Raw genomic sequence first — 17,898 nt, forward strand, 5'->3', positions numbered from 1 at the left:
TAGAGGTAGCTTGTACCGTGTACCCAGGAAGTGATGATGTGTTTTAGAATGTCTTATCATTTCTCTTGGATTTCCAGTGAGCGAAGTCCATAAGTCTTAGTGACGTGTTTTAAAATGCTTCTCACTGTTTTACTTGATACCCTAGACACTGCTGTGTGGTGTTCAAGTACAGCACTTTGCCTGGCGTTCTCCTGTCGCCTGTGTGATAGCTGGCACTCTGTTCTCCCCTGACTCATTGCTGACTTGATTAATTTTCTGTCATTGGAGAAGTTAAAAGCTATTGCTAATGCTACCACACAGATTCAGGCAGCCCAGAGTGTCCCTTTGCTCCTCGGCCAGTCTCCTCTCACATGCCTACCTGCTTGCCTGCACCAGCTGGGCCAATTAAATTGCCCGTGGTGCAAATCACCTGAATAATGGATGATTTTCTCTTTTATCTTCTCTGCACTTACCTTTTCACAGCCTTGTTTGTGGCTGTCAAATGATCCCCTCTTAAGCCAGCTCATATTCATTCACTCTAATTAAATTATTCTCTTTTTAGCTCTGTCTAATCGAGGAACTTCGTATCATAAGCACATGTGGATTTGGGGTAATAAACTCTTCATTGTTTCATCAGGGTGAGCTCATACCCTGGTCTCTGGTATTCTTGCCATGGGTCGATGCAGGTGGCACATTAAGTTTCTCGCTTCAGTGAAAGTTCCTCTTTGCTTTCTATGCCCCCGGTCACTGTTCTATGTTCTTGGGTTGTAACATGGTTGTCCTGACTCCCTGTCTTGCCTCTACCCCCCCCCCCCCCCAGCACCCCTTTGTCTGCTCGGTGAAGACCAATAGACCCCTGCAAGAGCTGGTTGCCGAGGCGAAGGCTGAAGTCATGGAGGAAATTGAGGACAATAGAGAGGAAGGAGAGGAGGATGACACCGCTGAGCTCACAGTCCCAGTGGTAAGACTTTTACTGCTGACTCTCTTTATCGTGTCTTTATCGTCTCCCTCTTTGTCGTGTGTGTTTGTGTGAGATAGATATATGATATGATATAGATAGATATATATCTATCTATATCTATATATATATATATATATGTGAGATATATATCTATCTATATCATATCATATATCTATATATATCTATATATATATATCTATATATATATCTATATATCTATATATATATATCTCTTTCACAATCTCAAATAAATAAATAATTTGTCACATACACAAATTGTTGCAAAATACTTGTTTCAGACTAGCCTTATACAATAGATCTCAAAGTTGTTTGGATTATTCAACCAAGAATGTATCTCATTACCAATCATAATGGGAGGGAAATCAAAGGAGGACGTGTGTAGCAATGTCATGTTAATGTCTACGTACAATAACAGCTGTATAGAATTACAGTACATCAACTGTTGACAGTTTCTATGTTTGCTGACTTTCCTTCAAGATGTTTCTGCTAGCACGCCCTAAACCCCACAATCTGCAGCTTCCTGTGCACCAGTGTGTGTGTGTGTGGTCTACCCTCTAACTGGGGAGTGTATTGACTGAGCAGGGGAGGTAGTCAGGACAGCGCTCACTGAAGTGTGGGGGTGTGTCTGTGGTGTTAGGAGTGCAAACACTGAGATGGGGCCGAGGGGTCACACACACACACACTGAGATGATAGAATACAAACTCAAGCACATTCTGCACACACTGATAGCCGCACACTCCCGCGGTGACCTCGACCCCCAGCTGCCATTATGTCCATGATGAGGATTGTATGTATGGTCATTCTACTATGTTCATGATGAGGACTCTTTGTATGGTCATTCTACTATGTTCATGATGAGGACTCTTTGTATGGTCATTCTACTATGTTCATGGTGAGGACTCTTTGTATGGTCATTCTACTATGTTCATGGTGAGGACTCTTTGTATGGTCATTCTACTATGTTCATGGTGAGGACTCTTTGTATGGTCATTCTACTATTCAAACACTAAAAGGCAATTTCTTGCACAAAGATTGCGCCTCATCCATGATATAAAAACAACCTCAATGGAGAATCTGCATAGAAAATGTGTTTTCTCAGGATAAGGGTTCATTTGTTTCAGGGAAACAGCCCCTAAAACATCTACTATTCAAATCCTATCAGATCAACTAATCAAACACTTCCAGTTAAGTTTGTCTGTGTATGTGATCATGTGATCGAGTAATAGGTTTGTGGTCTATGCATGTATAGGGGGACTGGATTAGAAAGTGAGAGAAAATCAGAGGACACTAACTCACTGGAGCCAAACAAAGTAACAGAAACCGGAACACATGCTTTCACACACCCACTTACCCACCGCTAAAAATACATGCTATTTGTTCTGCACACCGGTACAAATATCGCCTTAGCTTCTCCTCTTGACAACTTCCTTATTCAAAGTTTGATATGACCCCTGTTCCACAGATTTTATCTTTAAGTTAACATATACCTTATTTTTCTAATAAAACTGTTTTCTAAAACGAAGTTAACGACATTAGACTGGGCGGATTATTTCTAGGTGATAATGAGTCATTCATATATATTATGTGAAATGGACCTGAGGTAATTTCAGGTTGGTCATTTTGGGTGGACCCTAGCAGTTGTCTTCATTATTGTTTTGGCTACTCTTAGCTCATCAGTATATCAGCTGTCTGTCTTGTCCTCTAGCCTTATAGCTGCTGCTGACACAGTCTGAAATCAGCACACACTCCAAAATGCTTTCACCTCACAAACAGAAACCCCCCGCCCCAGAGGGAAACTCGTGGCCTGAGAGTGCATCTTTCAGGAAACCTTAGACCTCCTTTGCGCACGCATGCACACGCGCAGGAACCCACAGCATGTGCATTGGCGGAGTGTAGAGGTTGTGAACAGCCCTCTCAGGGCCTGGGACCTCATTTATCAAAGGTGCGTGCGAACAAAGACTCTAAACCTTGCGTGCGCTAGTTTTCCTGTAAAGGTTGGTATTTATACGTTTTGAACTTGATGGAAAAGTGTGTGTATCACCACACAAATCCCAGACCATGTTTATGTGCAACTTCTAGTGGTTGATCAACTGTATTGCATGTAAATATTGTTGTTGTTGGGATAAATGGAGGTGATTGACGCACAGGAATTATAATAATGGTAGGCTAATAACATTAAAACGTCTAGGCCTAATGATAAAATATATGCATTTTCTGTTGGTAAAAAGATCCCATACCCAGTTTGCATAGAATGTCACTTAATATATTTATTTTAATTTTATTATATATAGACCTAAATCATAATCATATAGCAGGACGTGTCCCTCCTTTTCTGACATGACTGGTATATTCCCGCTACACAACCAATATTAGGATACCATTTATCCATCGCTCATTCAATAACTAAGCAGGATACCATGTATCCATCGCTCATTCAATAACTAGGCAGGATACCATTTATCCATCGCTCATTCAATAACTAAGCAGGATATCATTTATCCATCGCTCATTCAATAACTAAGCAGGATACCATTTATCCATCGCTCATTCAATAACTAAGCAGGATACCATTTATCCATTGCTCATTCAAAAGCTAAGCATGCTACCATTTATCCATCGCTCATTCAAAAGCTAAGCATGCTACCATTTATCCATCGCTCATTCAAAAGCTAAGCATGCTACCATTTATCCATCGCTCATTCAAAAGCTAAGCATGCTACCATTTATCCATCGCTCATTCAAAAGCTAAGCATGCTACCATTTATCCATCGCTCATTCAAAAGCTAAGCATGCTACCATTTATCCATCGCTCATTCAAAAGCTAAGCATGCTACCATTTATCCATCGCTCATTCAAAAACTAAGCATGCTACCATTTATCCATCGCTCATTCAAAAACTAAGCATGCTACCATTTATCCATCGCTCATTCAAAAACTAAGCATGCTACCATTTATCCATCGCTCATTCAAAAACTAAGCATGCTACCATTTATCCATCGCTCATTCAAAAACTAAGCATGCTACCATTTATCCATCGCTCATTCAAAAACTAAGCATGCTACCATTTATCCATCGCTCATTCAAAAACTAAGCATGCTACCATTTATCCATCGCTCATTCAAAAGCTAAGCATGCTACCATTTATCCATCGCTCATTCAAAAGCTAAGCATGCTACCATTTATCCATCGCTCATTCAAAAGCTAAGCATGCTACCATTTATCCATCGCTCATTCAAAAGCTAAGCATGCTACCATTTATCCATTGCTCATTCAAAAACTAAGCATGCTACCATTTAACCATCGCTCATTCAAAAACTAAGCATGCTACCATTTAACCATCGCTCATTCAAAAACTAAGCATGCTACCATTTATCCATCGCTCATTCAAAAACTAAGCATGCTACCATTTATCCATCGCTCATTCAAAAACTAAGCATGCTCGAAAGTAAATAGACTGGTAACCTATGACAGTATGGGTAGGCTACAGTATTGTTTTGTGATATGAGCGTGGCATAATAGCCTATTTAATCTTAAAGCTGATACCCTGGCAGGAGAGAGTTTGATAAATCAAAATCATTTGTTGCACACGCAAATCCTAGAATCTCCACGTATGCCAGAATTTAGTAAGAAATGTACGCACGGTTGATAAATGACCCCCCCCCGAGAGCTCCCAGCTAGTTCATTCTGGTATTAATATCTGTAGATGATTTCTCCAGTTGTGTTTGGAGGAGACAATTGAAAGGCTGGCCACAGTTGTAAATATGACGGATGACGTTGTTTGCTTAACGCTCCAAGACAGATCATACTCATCTCAGGTTCTCAGAGCAGAGCAGATGGACTTGATGTGGGTCGGAGTTTAAACAGGAATAACTGCATTCCACGAGACAGTACCACTAAAGGTCAATACCAGCTTTCTGCTGCAATATGAAGCCAAGAGACTAAGACTATTAGGCATTAAGGCTACATACATTTAATTTGGCTCATATTAGAGCGATTACTTTCAACATTGGCACTGAAGGTGCCTCTGGCTGCTGACAGCCTCAAATAACAATGGATTTCTTCTCCTTTCCTCTCTTCTGTCCAGTCTCCAGACAAGGACCCGTCTCAGTCTAGTCTAGACGGGGACCAACCCACAGACACACCCTCCAAAACCCCTGTGGTGGACGAGGCCAAACTCCCCCTACGACCACCCCACAAGGTCGATGACCAGCTGATGGACCGACAACTCCCCGACGATGGCATCAGCATTGTGGACTCGGACAAGCCCGAGAGCGAGACCTCCGGTAAGACTGCCTCTGACTCGGGCATCGAGGATGGAAAGAGCACCCCCACTTCGGACGAGGGCAAGCCCGTGGACACCCCCGAGACCGAGAACCCACCCCTGCTGGCACAGCCCAAGGTGGTAGAGGTACCAGAGATACCCCAAAGCCAGGAGGAGGGCAGCAGCAGCACCCTTACCCCAGACCCCACACCTCTGATCGGGATGAATGGCAGCATGAGGAGTGGGCCTCCGGAGAGGGCCTCTATAGGGGCTAACATGGATAACCTGATGCCCCACCACAATGCCAATGGCAGAATTTCCAAGAGGTACTCTGACGCGGGAAGCATGTCTGCCTCTGAGAGCATGGACATCAGCCTCAACCTGTCAGGAGACATGTCAGTCAACAAGGACGACGGGACCCTCTCCTCCAGGGTGGTGAGTAATGCCATGTTTAATGTCACATTCCACTGAAGATTTACCCCCGTCTTTTACCAAAAAGTCTATGTGATTATTTCCACGACCAGGCTCCAGTGGCTTACTGAGCTATGGCCTTGGTGTACCTGCTCTGACTTGGGGTGAGACCGCTGGGACTTCCCTGGGCGGCATTTTACATAACAATGGCTACCTGTGGACATGGTTAACACATTCCACGGTTGACACCTACTCACAAAGCAACTGTTTTGAGTATGCAGAGGTTGTTGAGCTCTCATTAACATAATCACTGGAAACACTAGTGAGTGAGCTTCAGTTTTGTTATGTTACTTTATTCAAGGTTTGAAAATAATTAGCCCTAGTGAAGCTTTAGTTATACTCTCACATGTTTGGTATTCTTTATCAAGATGAAACTGGTTAAACCCAAACTTCTAAAGAGAAAAAATGACCATTCAAAGATGGTATGATGGAGTAGAGCAGGGAAGGGCAACTGGCTGTCTCCTTTTGATGGCCCTCGGATCAATTTTAGGAACTCAGTCGATCTCAACTTACTGTTGCGAGTCAGAATACTAGAATTTTGAAATGTGGTTGTGCATCAACAGTTTTCTCTTGTTATGTCAGTCCCTGATAGTCACATGCCAGTATTTTTTTGATTGCTAAGTTAGTTTAAATGTCAGCTATCTAAACTTGTTCTCATGGTCGAATTATCGGCCAGGGGGCCCATTGATTTTATAAGTCAGTGTCACTCAGATGTCATATCAAAAACTGCAAACATTTCTCTCCACTCTATGGCAAAATGTGTAGAATTGCAGGAAATTAGTTGTGCTAATTTTGCTCTATGACCCATGTCCTTTTAAAAAGTCACCAGACTTTCTATGCTTCCCATTAAGTTTCGTTTTTGCATCTTTTGTTTTCGGTTTTGTACACCAGCTTCAAACTGCTGAAAATAAATGTTTGTTTATGTATATTTCACAGCGGTTTACATGGTACAATGATTCTCTACACTATACTTGTTTTGTTACATAAACTGAAATTAAGTGAACTATTAGAATTTTAGCGACCAGAAAATGGAGTAGCGATTTCTGCGTAGTGCTGCTTTAAAACGGAAATCAGCATTTGAAACAATAACGAAGCGTCTCGCCTGCGCTTTCTGGGTAAAAAGCTGAGGGATGGGGCTCATTGACAGAGCTATGGATGCAAGGACTGATCATCCATGATATCAACATTATAGTTTTAACCATGTTTTGAGGCTACAGTGTTTGTTTAAATGTACTTTCTTTAAACAAGCTTATATTTTTGGTTATGATGGGGTATGACAGCTGAACTAAGCTCATGAGGCATTTCTAAGTTAAATTCTTCAAGAATCAATGGGTACATATAATTTATTGATAAGTCCACAAATGGATGTAGCAACTGCAGATTGCCCCTTTAAACTATCCATAACCTGAATTCATCCATTTTGGATCTTGTCAAGCACTGGAGCTCCACTGACTACAAACTGATATTTTTAAGTTTAAAAAAAAGCTGCATTTCTAGCAAAAAAGGCTCTGAGATGGAATCAAACTACTGTTCTCTGGGAAATGGACACATCCATCCTTTAATGCCAAGTCTGTTTGAATTAATGTGATTCCATTTTCCATTCATTATGACCAATGGCTCTTTGTCTTGAGCTTTATTCAGCATTCAGAATCGTGGATGTCGTTTCTATGCGGCGATTGTTGCCGGGGGAGTTTCTGGTTGTTAATGGACTGGCCATCACTGGAGTTCTATTCATTGTTGCCGGGGGAGCTTTTGGTTGTTTATGGACTGGCCATCACTGGAGTTCTATTCATTGTTGCCGGGGGAGCTTTTGGTTGTTTATGGACTGGCCATCACTGGAGTTCTATTCATTGTTGCCGGGGGAGCTTTTGGTTGTTTATGGACTGGCCATCACTGGAGTTCTATTCATTGTTGCCGGGGGAGCTTTTGGTTGTTAATGGACTGGCCATCACTGGAGTTCTATTCATTGTTGCCGGGGGAGTTTCTGGTTGTTAATGGACTGGCCATCACTGGAGTTCTATTCATTGTTGCCGGGGGAGTTTCTGGTTGTTAATGGACTGGCCATCACTGGAGTTCTATTCATTGTTGCCGGGGGAGTTTCTGGTTGTTTATGGACTGGCCATCACTGGAGTTCTATTCATTGTTGGACATGTGTTCCGTTTGTGATATGTCTTTTTTCCACAACAGATTATTCAGCAGTTGTTTTTCTTTCACTGGGCTAAATTAATGGGATTTTTGTGTTAGCCCCAGTAACAGTAAGTGTGAGGTTGTGTTCAGGAGAGATGGGCAGGTCAGGAGGACCAGGGGTTTATGAATGGAGATGTATGAGAGATCACAGAGAGGGAGGCTATAGTCAAAATGAGAGGCCCCCGCTGAGCTGCTGCTGCTCTACAGACCCCTGGGCCCTCTGAGAACACTGGATGTGTGCTCACTTATTCACATACATATGCACAGTGTGCACACACACAGTGTCTCTGTCAAAGGTTTAGAATGGCTACAGCAGGACATGTTTACTTCTCTGGTGAGAGAACAGAGTTTGTTCAGCTGGCCCTATACACTTTCTTTTTTCATCAATAGGATGATTATTATTTCCACTAAGAATTTTGAAAGGTAGCCGTGTCACCCAGGGTCGTGCTACTCTTCCTGGGGAGAGACAGGAGTAGGTCTGACCCAGTAAGAACCAGTGTGGAGCCTGTCTATCTTTGTACTGTATTGGGGGTTGACAGAGCTCTGTTGTCAGAGAGAATCTCACTTCCTGCTTGGCTCTCGCTCCCTGTGCAGCAGAGCAGTGTGATTATAGAGGAACCTGCCCAGCAGGATCACATAGTCTTACACAAGTACTGCTCTTTCCTGTCAACTGGCAGGCAGGCTATACAGTGTTCTCCATTCACCACCTTCTCCTTTAAAGACACTAGTGTGTTGTTCTCATGTTTCAAGGAAAGGAAACAAAACATGAAGCGGACTATATTTCCTGATTTAAAAATTGTCTTAACAGTGTAAACAACACTGCTGCAGTCAGTCACCCAATTGTGACACTAAACACACAAAGCCTTACTCCATATAGTAGCCTCTTAATCACTTTCTACCTCTCTACCTCTGTCTCTCTCTCTCTTTCTCTCTTTCTCTCATTTTCAAGGTGCTTTATTGCAAGTGAAATAAACAATAAAAAGTGAACAGTAAATATTACACTTGCACACATTCCAAAATAATAGAGACAAATCGTTGTAACGATGTGCAAAAAGTTAAAGTACTCCCTTCCCCCCTCCAGGACTCTCGCTTCTCCAATAAGACATTGAAGCGCACCAGGAAGTTTGTCATCGACGGCGTGCAGGTCAGTGTGACCACATCCAAGATCATCAGCGACGATGAGAAGAAAGATGAAGAGATGAGGTTTCTCAGGCAAGTCTCACTGCTTCCTGGTAAACCCTTCGTGTTTTCTCCCTGAATCAAGGTTAGGAGAAAGGGCCGGGTCTACTTCGTCTCTCTGTATAAAACAGGATCTCTGGTACACTGAGTTGTTGAGAGCCTGGGCCGTGTTCGGATGTCCCTAATGTAAACAGACTATTTTGGGCATCCTGGTCTGCTCTTTTCCCTTTGAGATCAGTGCACAAATACACAAGAGGAGCTTGGTGACAGCAACAAGTGGCTAGATTTCATCTGAAAAGAATTCAGCTGAAAAATTGCAATTGTCAATAGATGAGACAATTGCCACAGATCAGTGTGAGTCGTGTGAACAACAAGGCATGGAACATTCTATATTCCTTAGTGATAAGGAAGGATTGTGATAAATCCCTAACAGTGATAAGATATTTAGTTTACTAGTAAACACAATGTATACCAGTCACTGGTTTTATATGGGACAAATATTTCACTATTTCACATGACTATTATGACTCCCTAAATCCCCCCCAATCGACGACATAGATAATCTGGAAATTGAGGGGTTTACAATCAGTGTTCACTGTTCTGAACAGTCATTCTCCCTCATTTGAAGACCTTGAGCCAGTAGCCTAGTGTTCTCACTGCAATCTAGTGGTGGTAATGTGACACCACACCCTGTGTTGGTTCATCAGTTCAATCTATGGTTCAGATACTGTCACTCACACACTTGCTATCTGGTAGTCAGATTCCTCTCATATCTAAGCTCTCTGTTGTCATCGTCATGGAGGAAGCAAGACTATTCCCTAAACTCTCTTATCTCATGGAGAGAATATATTCTGTCTTCTAATATGAAAGGATCTTTTGTGTCATGGTGATAACTGATTCAGTCTACAATGTTGTGACTGACTGTTTATAACTGATTCAGTCTACAATGTTGTGACTGACTGTTTATAACTGATTCAGTCTACAATGTTGTGACTGACTGTTTATAACTGATTCAGTCTACAATGTTGTGACTGACTGTTTATAACTGATTCAGTCTACAATGTTGTGACTGACTGTTTATAACTGATTCAGTCTACAATGCTGTGACTGACTGTTTATAACTGATTCAGTCTACAATGCTGTGACTGACTGTTTATAACTGATTCAGTCTACAATGCTGTGACTGACTGTTTATAACTGATTCAGTCTACAATGCTGTGACTGACTGTTTATAACTGATTCAGTCTACAATGCTGTGACTGACTGTTTATAACTGATTCAGTCTACAATGCTGTGACTGACTGTTTATAACTGATTCAGTCTACAATGCTGTGACCGACTGTTTATTAGATCTTTGATGCATTATTTGCCTCCAAGTCTTTTTAGGAAATGTCATATCTCCCAGTGTTTTTACTGTCAAAGTATGTGAAAGTCAAGACCTATGACAGTAAGAATATTTGAACTTTGTGTGTGTGTCATGTGTGCCCGCGCAGGCGTCAGGAGCTGCGGGACCTGCGTCTGCTGCAGAAGGAGGAGCACCGTGCTCAGGCCTTACTCAACACCAAGCTGGACGCTCAAAGAGAGCAAATGCAGCGACGCTTCGACCAGGAGATGAACGTAGGTCTACACACACACACACCCCTCATTTAGTGTTTGCACTGATAGAAGCCTCTGACATATTCCTTTACCTCCCACCAATAATGGAAGAAATCCCAGAATTCCTCCTTCATCGCCCCCCCCCCCCGCCGCCGACGCCCCCCCCCCCCCCCCCCCCCCCCCCCCCCCCGCCGTGTCGTGTCAACGTCCCCCGCCGCGTCAACTCCCACCACACTCGCGTTGCGTCAACTCCTCCCCCTCCCCGCCGTGTCGTGTCTACGCCCCCACCTCCCGCCGTGTCGTGTCAACGTCCCCCCCCCCCCCCCCCCCCCCGCCATGTCGCGTCAACCCCCCCCCCCCCCTCCCGCCGTGTTGCGTCAATGTCCCCCCCGCCGTGCCGCGTCAACCTCCCATTGGATAGCTGTCTAACGGAATCCTTTTTCTACATCCCCCTCGCCAAGACAAATATAAGACGAAGAAAACCTCTGTCATGTCTGTCAATTAATAAATGAATGACTTAAAAATCTGTCAGTGTCAAGCACCCACATAATAATAATAATAATAATAATAATGTATTATTATTAAATGTGGGATATTATCTCTGATACCCTTTTTTGACATTGTACATTTTATTTTTATATAATTTGTAAATTCTACTTTCCACAGTAACCTCTACTACCCTCTCCAGCTAACTCCTTCCAGCACATCTGGATGACCAGGATCATGGCTACTTATGATATAAATATGGTGATAGTTTATTTCATGGTGAAGGTGTTCAATTTCTTTCTCTGCTCCTCCCAGGTGAAGAAGAAGTACTACGACACGGAGCTGGAGACCCTGGAGAAGCACCAGAAGCAGACCATTGAGAAGATGGAGACGGACCACACCGTGAGGCTCAGGGACGAGACCAAACGCATCCGCGCCGAACAGGACCGCGACTACACCAAGTTCCAGGAGCAGATGAAGCACAAGAAGAAGGAGGTGAGAGCGAGAGAGAATATATGTGTGTGTACATGTTTTACTATACCTAAACCAACTCAAATTCAGAGAAGTGAGGATCTCACTTGTAAAAAGGCTTTTTCTGGCTTAGGGGTTTGGAATCAATTGTTGCTCCCCAAAAAAAGTCCTCACAAGTATGTATAGTAAGGCGTGTGTGTATCAAGCGTGTGGGTGATTAGTTTAAAAATGAAGGAGGTATTGTTATTAACATTAAGTCCATGTATATTACAATAATTTTTCCAGGTGAAGAATGAGGTTGAGAAGCTCCCCAGAAAGTCCCGGAAAGATACCATGAAGCAGAGAATGAACAGCTTTACACAGATGAAGCAAACGGAGGTAAATACAAGCTGCTTTCACTCGAACACTGATGTCTAAATCCAGTTCAAATGCTAACGTCTCATCACTTCCTGTTTCCTGTGCTTCAGGAGCAGAACTTCCTGTCGGACCAGAAGAACCACCTGGACACAACGCTGAAGAGCATAATCTTAGAGAACAAGAGGGATATCTCCGAAACGGAGAGGCAGTGTCTCGACAAGAAACAACACCTCGTCAGAGGTACAGCATCACACACTTGATGTCTGGGTGCCATCAACACTTATCACAATGACATTCGCTGATCCAGTGAGAGTTGTCTAGTCAGAGCCCCTTCACAGGGAATACAACTCCCTGAGCTCAGTTAAAGTACTGTACACCCTTGATCTGTTCAAGACCTCTCCTCCTCAATAACTTTTAACAGATGCTTACTCATTCAGTGATTACAATCTCCCCTCCGATTTGTCAATGTAATATCGCTCTTTCTCTTATTTCAGCTGCTTTCAGAAGTCTATCATTCACTCTCTCTACTTTTCCGTCCTCAGAAAGGGAAGCTACTATCTGGGACCTAGAGGAGAAAAACCTTCATGAGAAGCACCAGTTGCTGAAACAGCAGCTCAAAGACCAGTATTTCCTCCAACGCCACCAGCTGCTCAAGAAGCATGAGAAGGTACAGTACAGTAACCCTGTCCGTGTGACTGGCAAAGCCTAAAAACAACCCCTGACCTTTGCAATATGTGTGTGTGCGCATCCTCATCCGTACCTATGCTTTTGATGGGCTCCCGAGTGGCGCGGTGGTCTAAGGCACTCAGTGCTAGAGGCATCACCACAGACCCTGGTTCGAGTCCAGGCGCACAATTGGCTCAGCGTCATTAGGGTTTGGCCCTATTGTAAAATAATAATTTGTTCTTAACTGACTTGCCTAGTTAAATAAAGGTTAAAAATAGTCATTTAATTTTTGTCTCCCCAGGAACAAGAGCAGATGCAGTGCTATAACCAGCGGATGATTGAGGTGCTGAAGGCCCGGCAGCAGCAGGAGAAGGGTCGCATGCCCAAGATCCAGCGCAGTGAGGGCAAGACCCGCATGGTCATGTTCAAGAAGAGCCTCCGCATCAACTCCACGGGCAGCGCCTCGGAGGACCGCGAGAAGATCAAACAGGTACAAGAGAACTACAGAATGTCTGGGTGGAGAGAGGCGGAGAAACGAGGGAAGATGATGAGTAGGGTGAAGACTGCCGTTGTAAATGTAGGAACAAAATGTAACTGTTGAAGTGTAGCCATGGGATGAAGTCAAGTGTAGGTTAGAGAGGTAGATAGTAAAGGGAGTAAGGTTAGGCTCCAGGGGGCAGAAGAACCACCCAGCCAGCTCGATGAGTACCAGCAGGAACACACACGATACAGTACAGTTTGTCTCGCTGGCTGGCTGGCTGTGATGTCTGTGATGTCTATTCAAATGGATACTTCTTTCAGAAAAGTTGTGCAAGTGATGGCTAGAGAAGACTGATCGAGCACACAGACATGCAATCACCATAGCAAAACATTGGCAGTATAATGGCCCATATTGAAGAGCTCAGTGACTTTCAACGTGGCACTATCATAGGATGCCACTTTTCCAGCAAGTCAGTCTGTAAAATTTATGCCCTGCTAGAGCTGCCCTGGTCAACTGTAAGTGGTGTTATTGTGAAGTGGTAGGTCACACAAGCTCACATAACGGGACCGCCGAGTGCTGAAATGTGTAGTGTTGGCTGAAGTGGTGTAAAGCTCGCCGCCATTGGACTCTGGAGCAGTGAATGAATCACTCTTCACCATCTGGCAGTCCAACCGATTCATCTGGGTTTGGCGGAGGAGGAATAATGTTCTGGGGCTGTTTTTCAAGGTTTGGGCTTAAATCTTAATGCTACAGCATACAATGACATTCTAGACGATTCTGTGCTTCCAACCTTCTAGCAACAGTTTGGGGAAGGCCCTTTCCTGTTTCAGCATGACAATGCCCCTGTGCACAAAGCGAGGTCCATACAGAAATGGTTTGTCGAGATCGGTGTGGAAGAACTTGACTGGCTTGCACAGAGCCCTGACCTCAACCCCATCGAACACCTTTAGGATGAATTGGAACACCGACTGCGAGCCAGGCCTAATCGCCCAACATCAGTGCCCGACCTCACTAATGCTCTTGTGGCTGAATGGAAGCAAGTCCCTACATCTAGTGGACCATTTTTTTTCTTCCCAGAAGAGTGGAGGCTGTTATAGCAGCAAAGGGGCGGGACCAACTCCATATTATTGCCCATGATTTTGGAATGAGATGTTCGACGAGCAGCTGTCCACACACTTCTGGTCATGTAGTGTATATCGTATTCATATCACAGAACTGTATCAGGTCTCAGGGTTGTAAACTAATCTCTCATCCCTCTGTCACCCCCTCTTTTGTGTGTGTGTGTGCACCTCCCCAGTTTGCCCAGCAGGAGGAGAAGCGTCAGAAGGCTGAGCGGCTGCACCAGCAGCAGAAGCATGAGAGCCAGATGAGGGACATGATTGGCCAGTGTGAAGGCAATGTCATGGAGCTGGAGCAGCTACAGGTGACCACAGTACATCTCTCGCTCTCTCTCTTTCCCCCCTTTCCCCCCTTTCCCCCCCAATGCCTAGAGTGGTGGCATAAATGTACAATAAAATGTAACTCCACAAATTCAGTGGGTTTGTGGAGTTAAAGAAAATACATTCCACAAGTATTGCTTTAATATTAGTGTGTGTGTGTGTGTGTGTGTGTGTGTGTGTGTGTGTGTGTGTGCGCATGCAGAATGAGAAGTGCCACCTGCTGATTGAGAATGAGACTCAGAGGCTCAAGTCTCTGGATGAGCAGCACAACCACCAGCTCAATGAGTGGAGGGAGCAGCTCAAGCCCAGGAAAACGGTATCCAATGGAATTGTTTTAGTCCCAGACAGTTAATATCATTGACATTGAAAAGTTGTAAAATTTACATTAATATCCAGTACTGGAGTTGCCATTGCTTTGATCTCTCTCTACCCATCTCTCTCCTCTTTCCCAACCCCCCCCCCCCCCCTCTCTCTCCGCCCTCTATCTCTCTCAGGCTCTGGAGGAAGAGCTGAACCAGAGAAAGAGGGACCAGGAGGACTTCTTTAAGATGAGTGAGGACTCCGAGTGCCTCAGCCCCAGCTCCCCAAACAAACTCACCAAGTTCCTCCCTTACTCTGAGTCCTCTACCACATAGCCTGGCATCTCTTCCCCTCTAAACACCCACCTATCTCCCTGTCAGGACCAACCCTAACCTCTTACCCCACATCATAACCTGAAAGACCACTGCCAGATGCCTCAGCCTCACCAGAAACGCTTGACTAGATAGTCTTCCTCCTGAACTTTTCTTTAATTTTTAAGAAATATTTATGTTTTAAGTCATGTTTATAACATTTTATCATTTGATTAAGCCAAGATGTCAAGGCTTGGTCATATTTTATTTTGAAGATGGTCTAATTCCACATGCGTGTCAGGCTGCTTGATAGGATCTTATTCATCCATGCAGTGTTTCCTTTTTAATTCTCTTTTTTTATAGTCTTCAGATCCCCATTGGATTACTATGTGACCAGTAAGCATGAGGCTAACCTGTAAGTTAGTTAGGAGCGTGTGGTGGGGAGAGGCATCCCATATCCCAAAGAGGGTCAGCTGGGGAACAGTGTTTCAGGTGGAATGTGGAAAATAAACCAAAATGTACTTCAGACAATGCTGTATTGGTGGGAGCCAATGAATAAGCAGTTTTGTTTCACTGCAATATTTGTCTTCATCCAAAACAGTCTCTCGCATAATGAACACACTGAAATATGACCATTCAATCTCTCTTACTTTGCCATTGTGTGGCTTGGCTCAACAGCCTTTTAGTTCAAAGCAGATGAGTCATCCCACCGATACAGTGCCTTTTGAGTAGTGTAATTTGGTAAAAAAAAACAACGTATTTTAACATTCTGTCATAAAGAGCAAATGTTCAACTTAATTGAAAAAAAGTCAAGAGGTTAAATACAAAAATAACTATAGAAAGTGCCTATTAAGTGCCAAATAAAGTAGCAGAGCTGACGACTTCATCTTAAATCAGCCATAAATCCCCTTGTGACAGGGGGAATGGAAGCTTGTGTGCAACAGGGAGGGGCCATTGAATGAAAGCTTTACCCCAAAAATTTTATTGTTAGAAAATGTCTAGCCTGTCTGTCTATGGGTAACAGGGTTGACGTGTTATTCTAGCCTGTCTGTCACAGGGTTGACGTGTTATTCTAGCCTGTCTGTCAATGGGTAACAGGATTGACGTGTTATTCTAGCCTGTCTGTCTATGGGTAACAGGATTGACGTGTTATTCTAGCCTGTCTGTCTATGGGTAACAGGGTTGACGTGTTATTCTAGCCTGTCTGTCTATGGGTAACAGGGTTGACGTGTTTTGCTCGACCTGCTCAGTTTTCCACCAGAAAATGTCCAAAAAGAGTAAAACCATCTCACCTGCTTTTACACTATGATTTGAATATTAGATGTTAAATGTCTCTTGAAAGTAAATTTTTTTTTTTTTTAAAGGAATAATTTCACTATATAATAACGAGAGTTCAGTTCACGTAACAGGGTATGACATTAAAATGAGGGCCTTTTTTTTTTTTTACCAATGAATCACTAATAACATGAACCAAATTATTTTCAGAAATTACTGTCAAAGCAACACAAAAACTAGGGCTTTACAATGATGGTGAAAACCTGGAGCCGTTTTGGGGTTAAGTGGGATAAAATATTCCTAGAAGTCACAGATGCACACTTTAGCAAGTCTTTATTCATATTAAAAATCTGATTTATTGAATGTTACATCTATATTGAAGGACACTTGCACAATTTGTACTTGAAATATCAAAGGGACGCATTTCGTGGAACAACCCAGATGTATTTACTTGCCAATTTTTATTTATTTTTATGTTTTTTTTTTTTTTTAAACATTTGTTCATATTACTTTAAAAAGAGCAGAGCATGATCTTCAGAATTCTGAGGACACATAATGAATGGAATTCCCACTGAAATCATTTTTCAACGCTGTACATATTAACCTAAAAATGCTGAAAAGTCTTCACTGTCAGATTGTGTGGATTGACAGATCTGCTTAGTTAGTTTTTACCTTTTTTATTTGGATGAGGTGAGCTTATGAAAATGGGAGAAGTCAGGGAAAATGTCATTTTTAATTCAAGGTTGAAGAACAAATTATTGTTTTTGGAGGTCTAGGAAAGACTGGTTGTGACTCATTTCAAGTTAAAATGTCTCTGACATGTTTATTTCTGTGCTGCATATTTACTGTAAAGGCGATACTAGTACACTGGATGGGAACTAACGAAGCCAAATCGGAATACTGTCGTCATTGAAGGAATCTTAAGAGGTAGAAGATCAGAATTTAATTAAATGTGTATTATTAGGGTTATTGATTGTGTTTCGATGTTTATATTAAATGCACTGTCAGCTTTAAACTGATATTTTTGCTCCATCAAATGTACCTTTCTTTGCACTGAGAAGGGTATACCAGGTTCTTTGAGGGAGTGCATCGTTTTTCCCCCCATCATTCTTTTTTTTTATTATTGTTATTTTGAAAAACTTTTTGCAGGTGATATGTATCTGTCTGCTTTTGAAAATGGGCCTTGTTTTCAGACCAACTATACCTGTTTAATGTCCAGTAATCAGGTCAACTATCAGGTACATCTACTCTCTCGCTCACCAACAATGTTTCTCTTCTTTTGTCATTTGTAATGACTGCCTCGTTCCCTCTGTTTACCTGTTTAGCTGTATTTGTAAGGGATGTGAGTGAAGGTGACTGTTCAACAGAAGGAACCACTGTTGTACATAAGTCTAATAAAGGCAAATGTTCTTATGTCTACTACGCTTCTTCTCAAGCATGTTCTAGTTGTAGAATA

The 17,898-nt window shown here is 42.9% G+C and overlaps 1 protein-coding gene across 1 annotated transcript in view; it reads left to right on the forward strand.

The window, feature by feature from the left end:
• The window catches only part of stk10 (serine/threonine kinase 10), a 56,022-nt gene extending 38,161 nt beyond the window's left edge, over nucleotides 1–17,861 (forward strand). The window contains exons 8-19 of the mRNA XM_055941982.1: nucleotides 800–940; nucleotides 5,047–5,658; nucleotides 8,963–9,093; nucleotides 10,554–10,677; nucleotides 11,458–11,637; nucleotides 11,899–11,991; nucleotides 12,081–12,210; nucleotides 12,513–12,637; nucleotides 12,938–13,126; nucleotides 14,415–14,540; nucleotides 14,759–14,872; nucleotides 15,051–17,861. Of these exons, the coding sequence (XP_055797957.1) occupies nucleotides 800–940; nucleotides 5,047–5,658; nucleotides 8,963–9,093; nucleotides 10,554–10,677; nucleotides 11,458–11,637; nucleotides 11,899–11,991; nucleotides 12,081–12,210; nucleotides 12,513–12,637; nucleotides 12,938–13,126; nucleotides 14,415–14,540; nucleotides 14,759–14,872; nucleotides 15,051–15,191 (2,106 nt within the window). The 3' untranslated portion in view covers nucleotides 15,192–17,861. The remainder of the gene's footprint in view (nucleotides 1–799; nucleotides 941–5,046; nucleotides 5,659–8,962; nucleotides 9,094–10,553; nucleotides 10,678–11,457; nucleotides 11,638–11,898; nucleotides 11,992–12,080; nucleotides 12,211–12,512; nucleotides 12,638–12,937; nucleotides 13,127–14,414; nucleotides 14,541–14,758; nucleotides 14,873–15,050) is intronic.
• The last annotated feature ends 37 nt before the right edge of the window (nucleotides 17,862–17,898 follow it).

Source organism: Salvelinus fontinalis, chromosome 13 (assembly GCF_029448725.1).
Source record: "Salvelinus fontinalis isolate EN_2023a chromosome 13, ASM2944872v1, whole genome shotgun sequence".
Taxonomy (NCBI): domain Eukaryota; kingdom Metazoa; phylum Chordata; class Actinopteri; order Salmoniformes; family Salmonidae; genus Salvelinus; species Salvelinus fontinalis.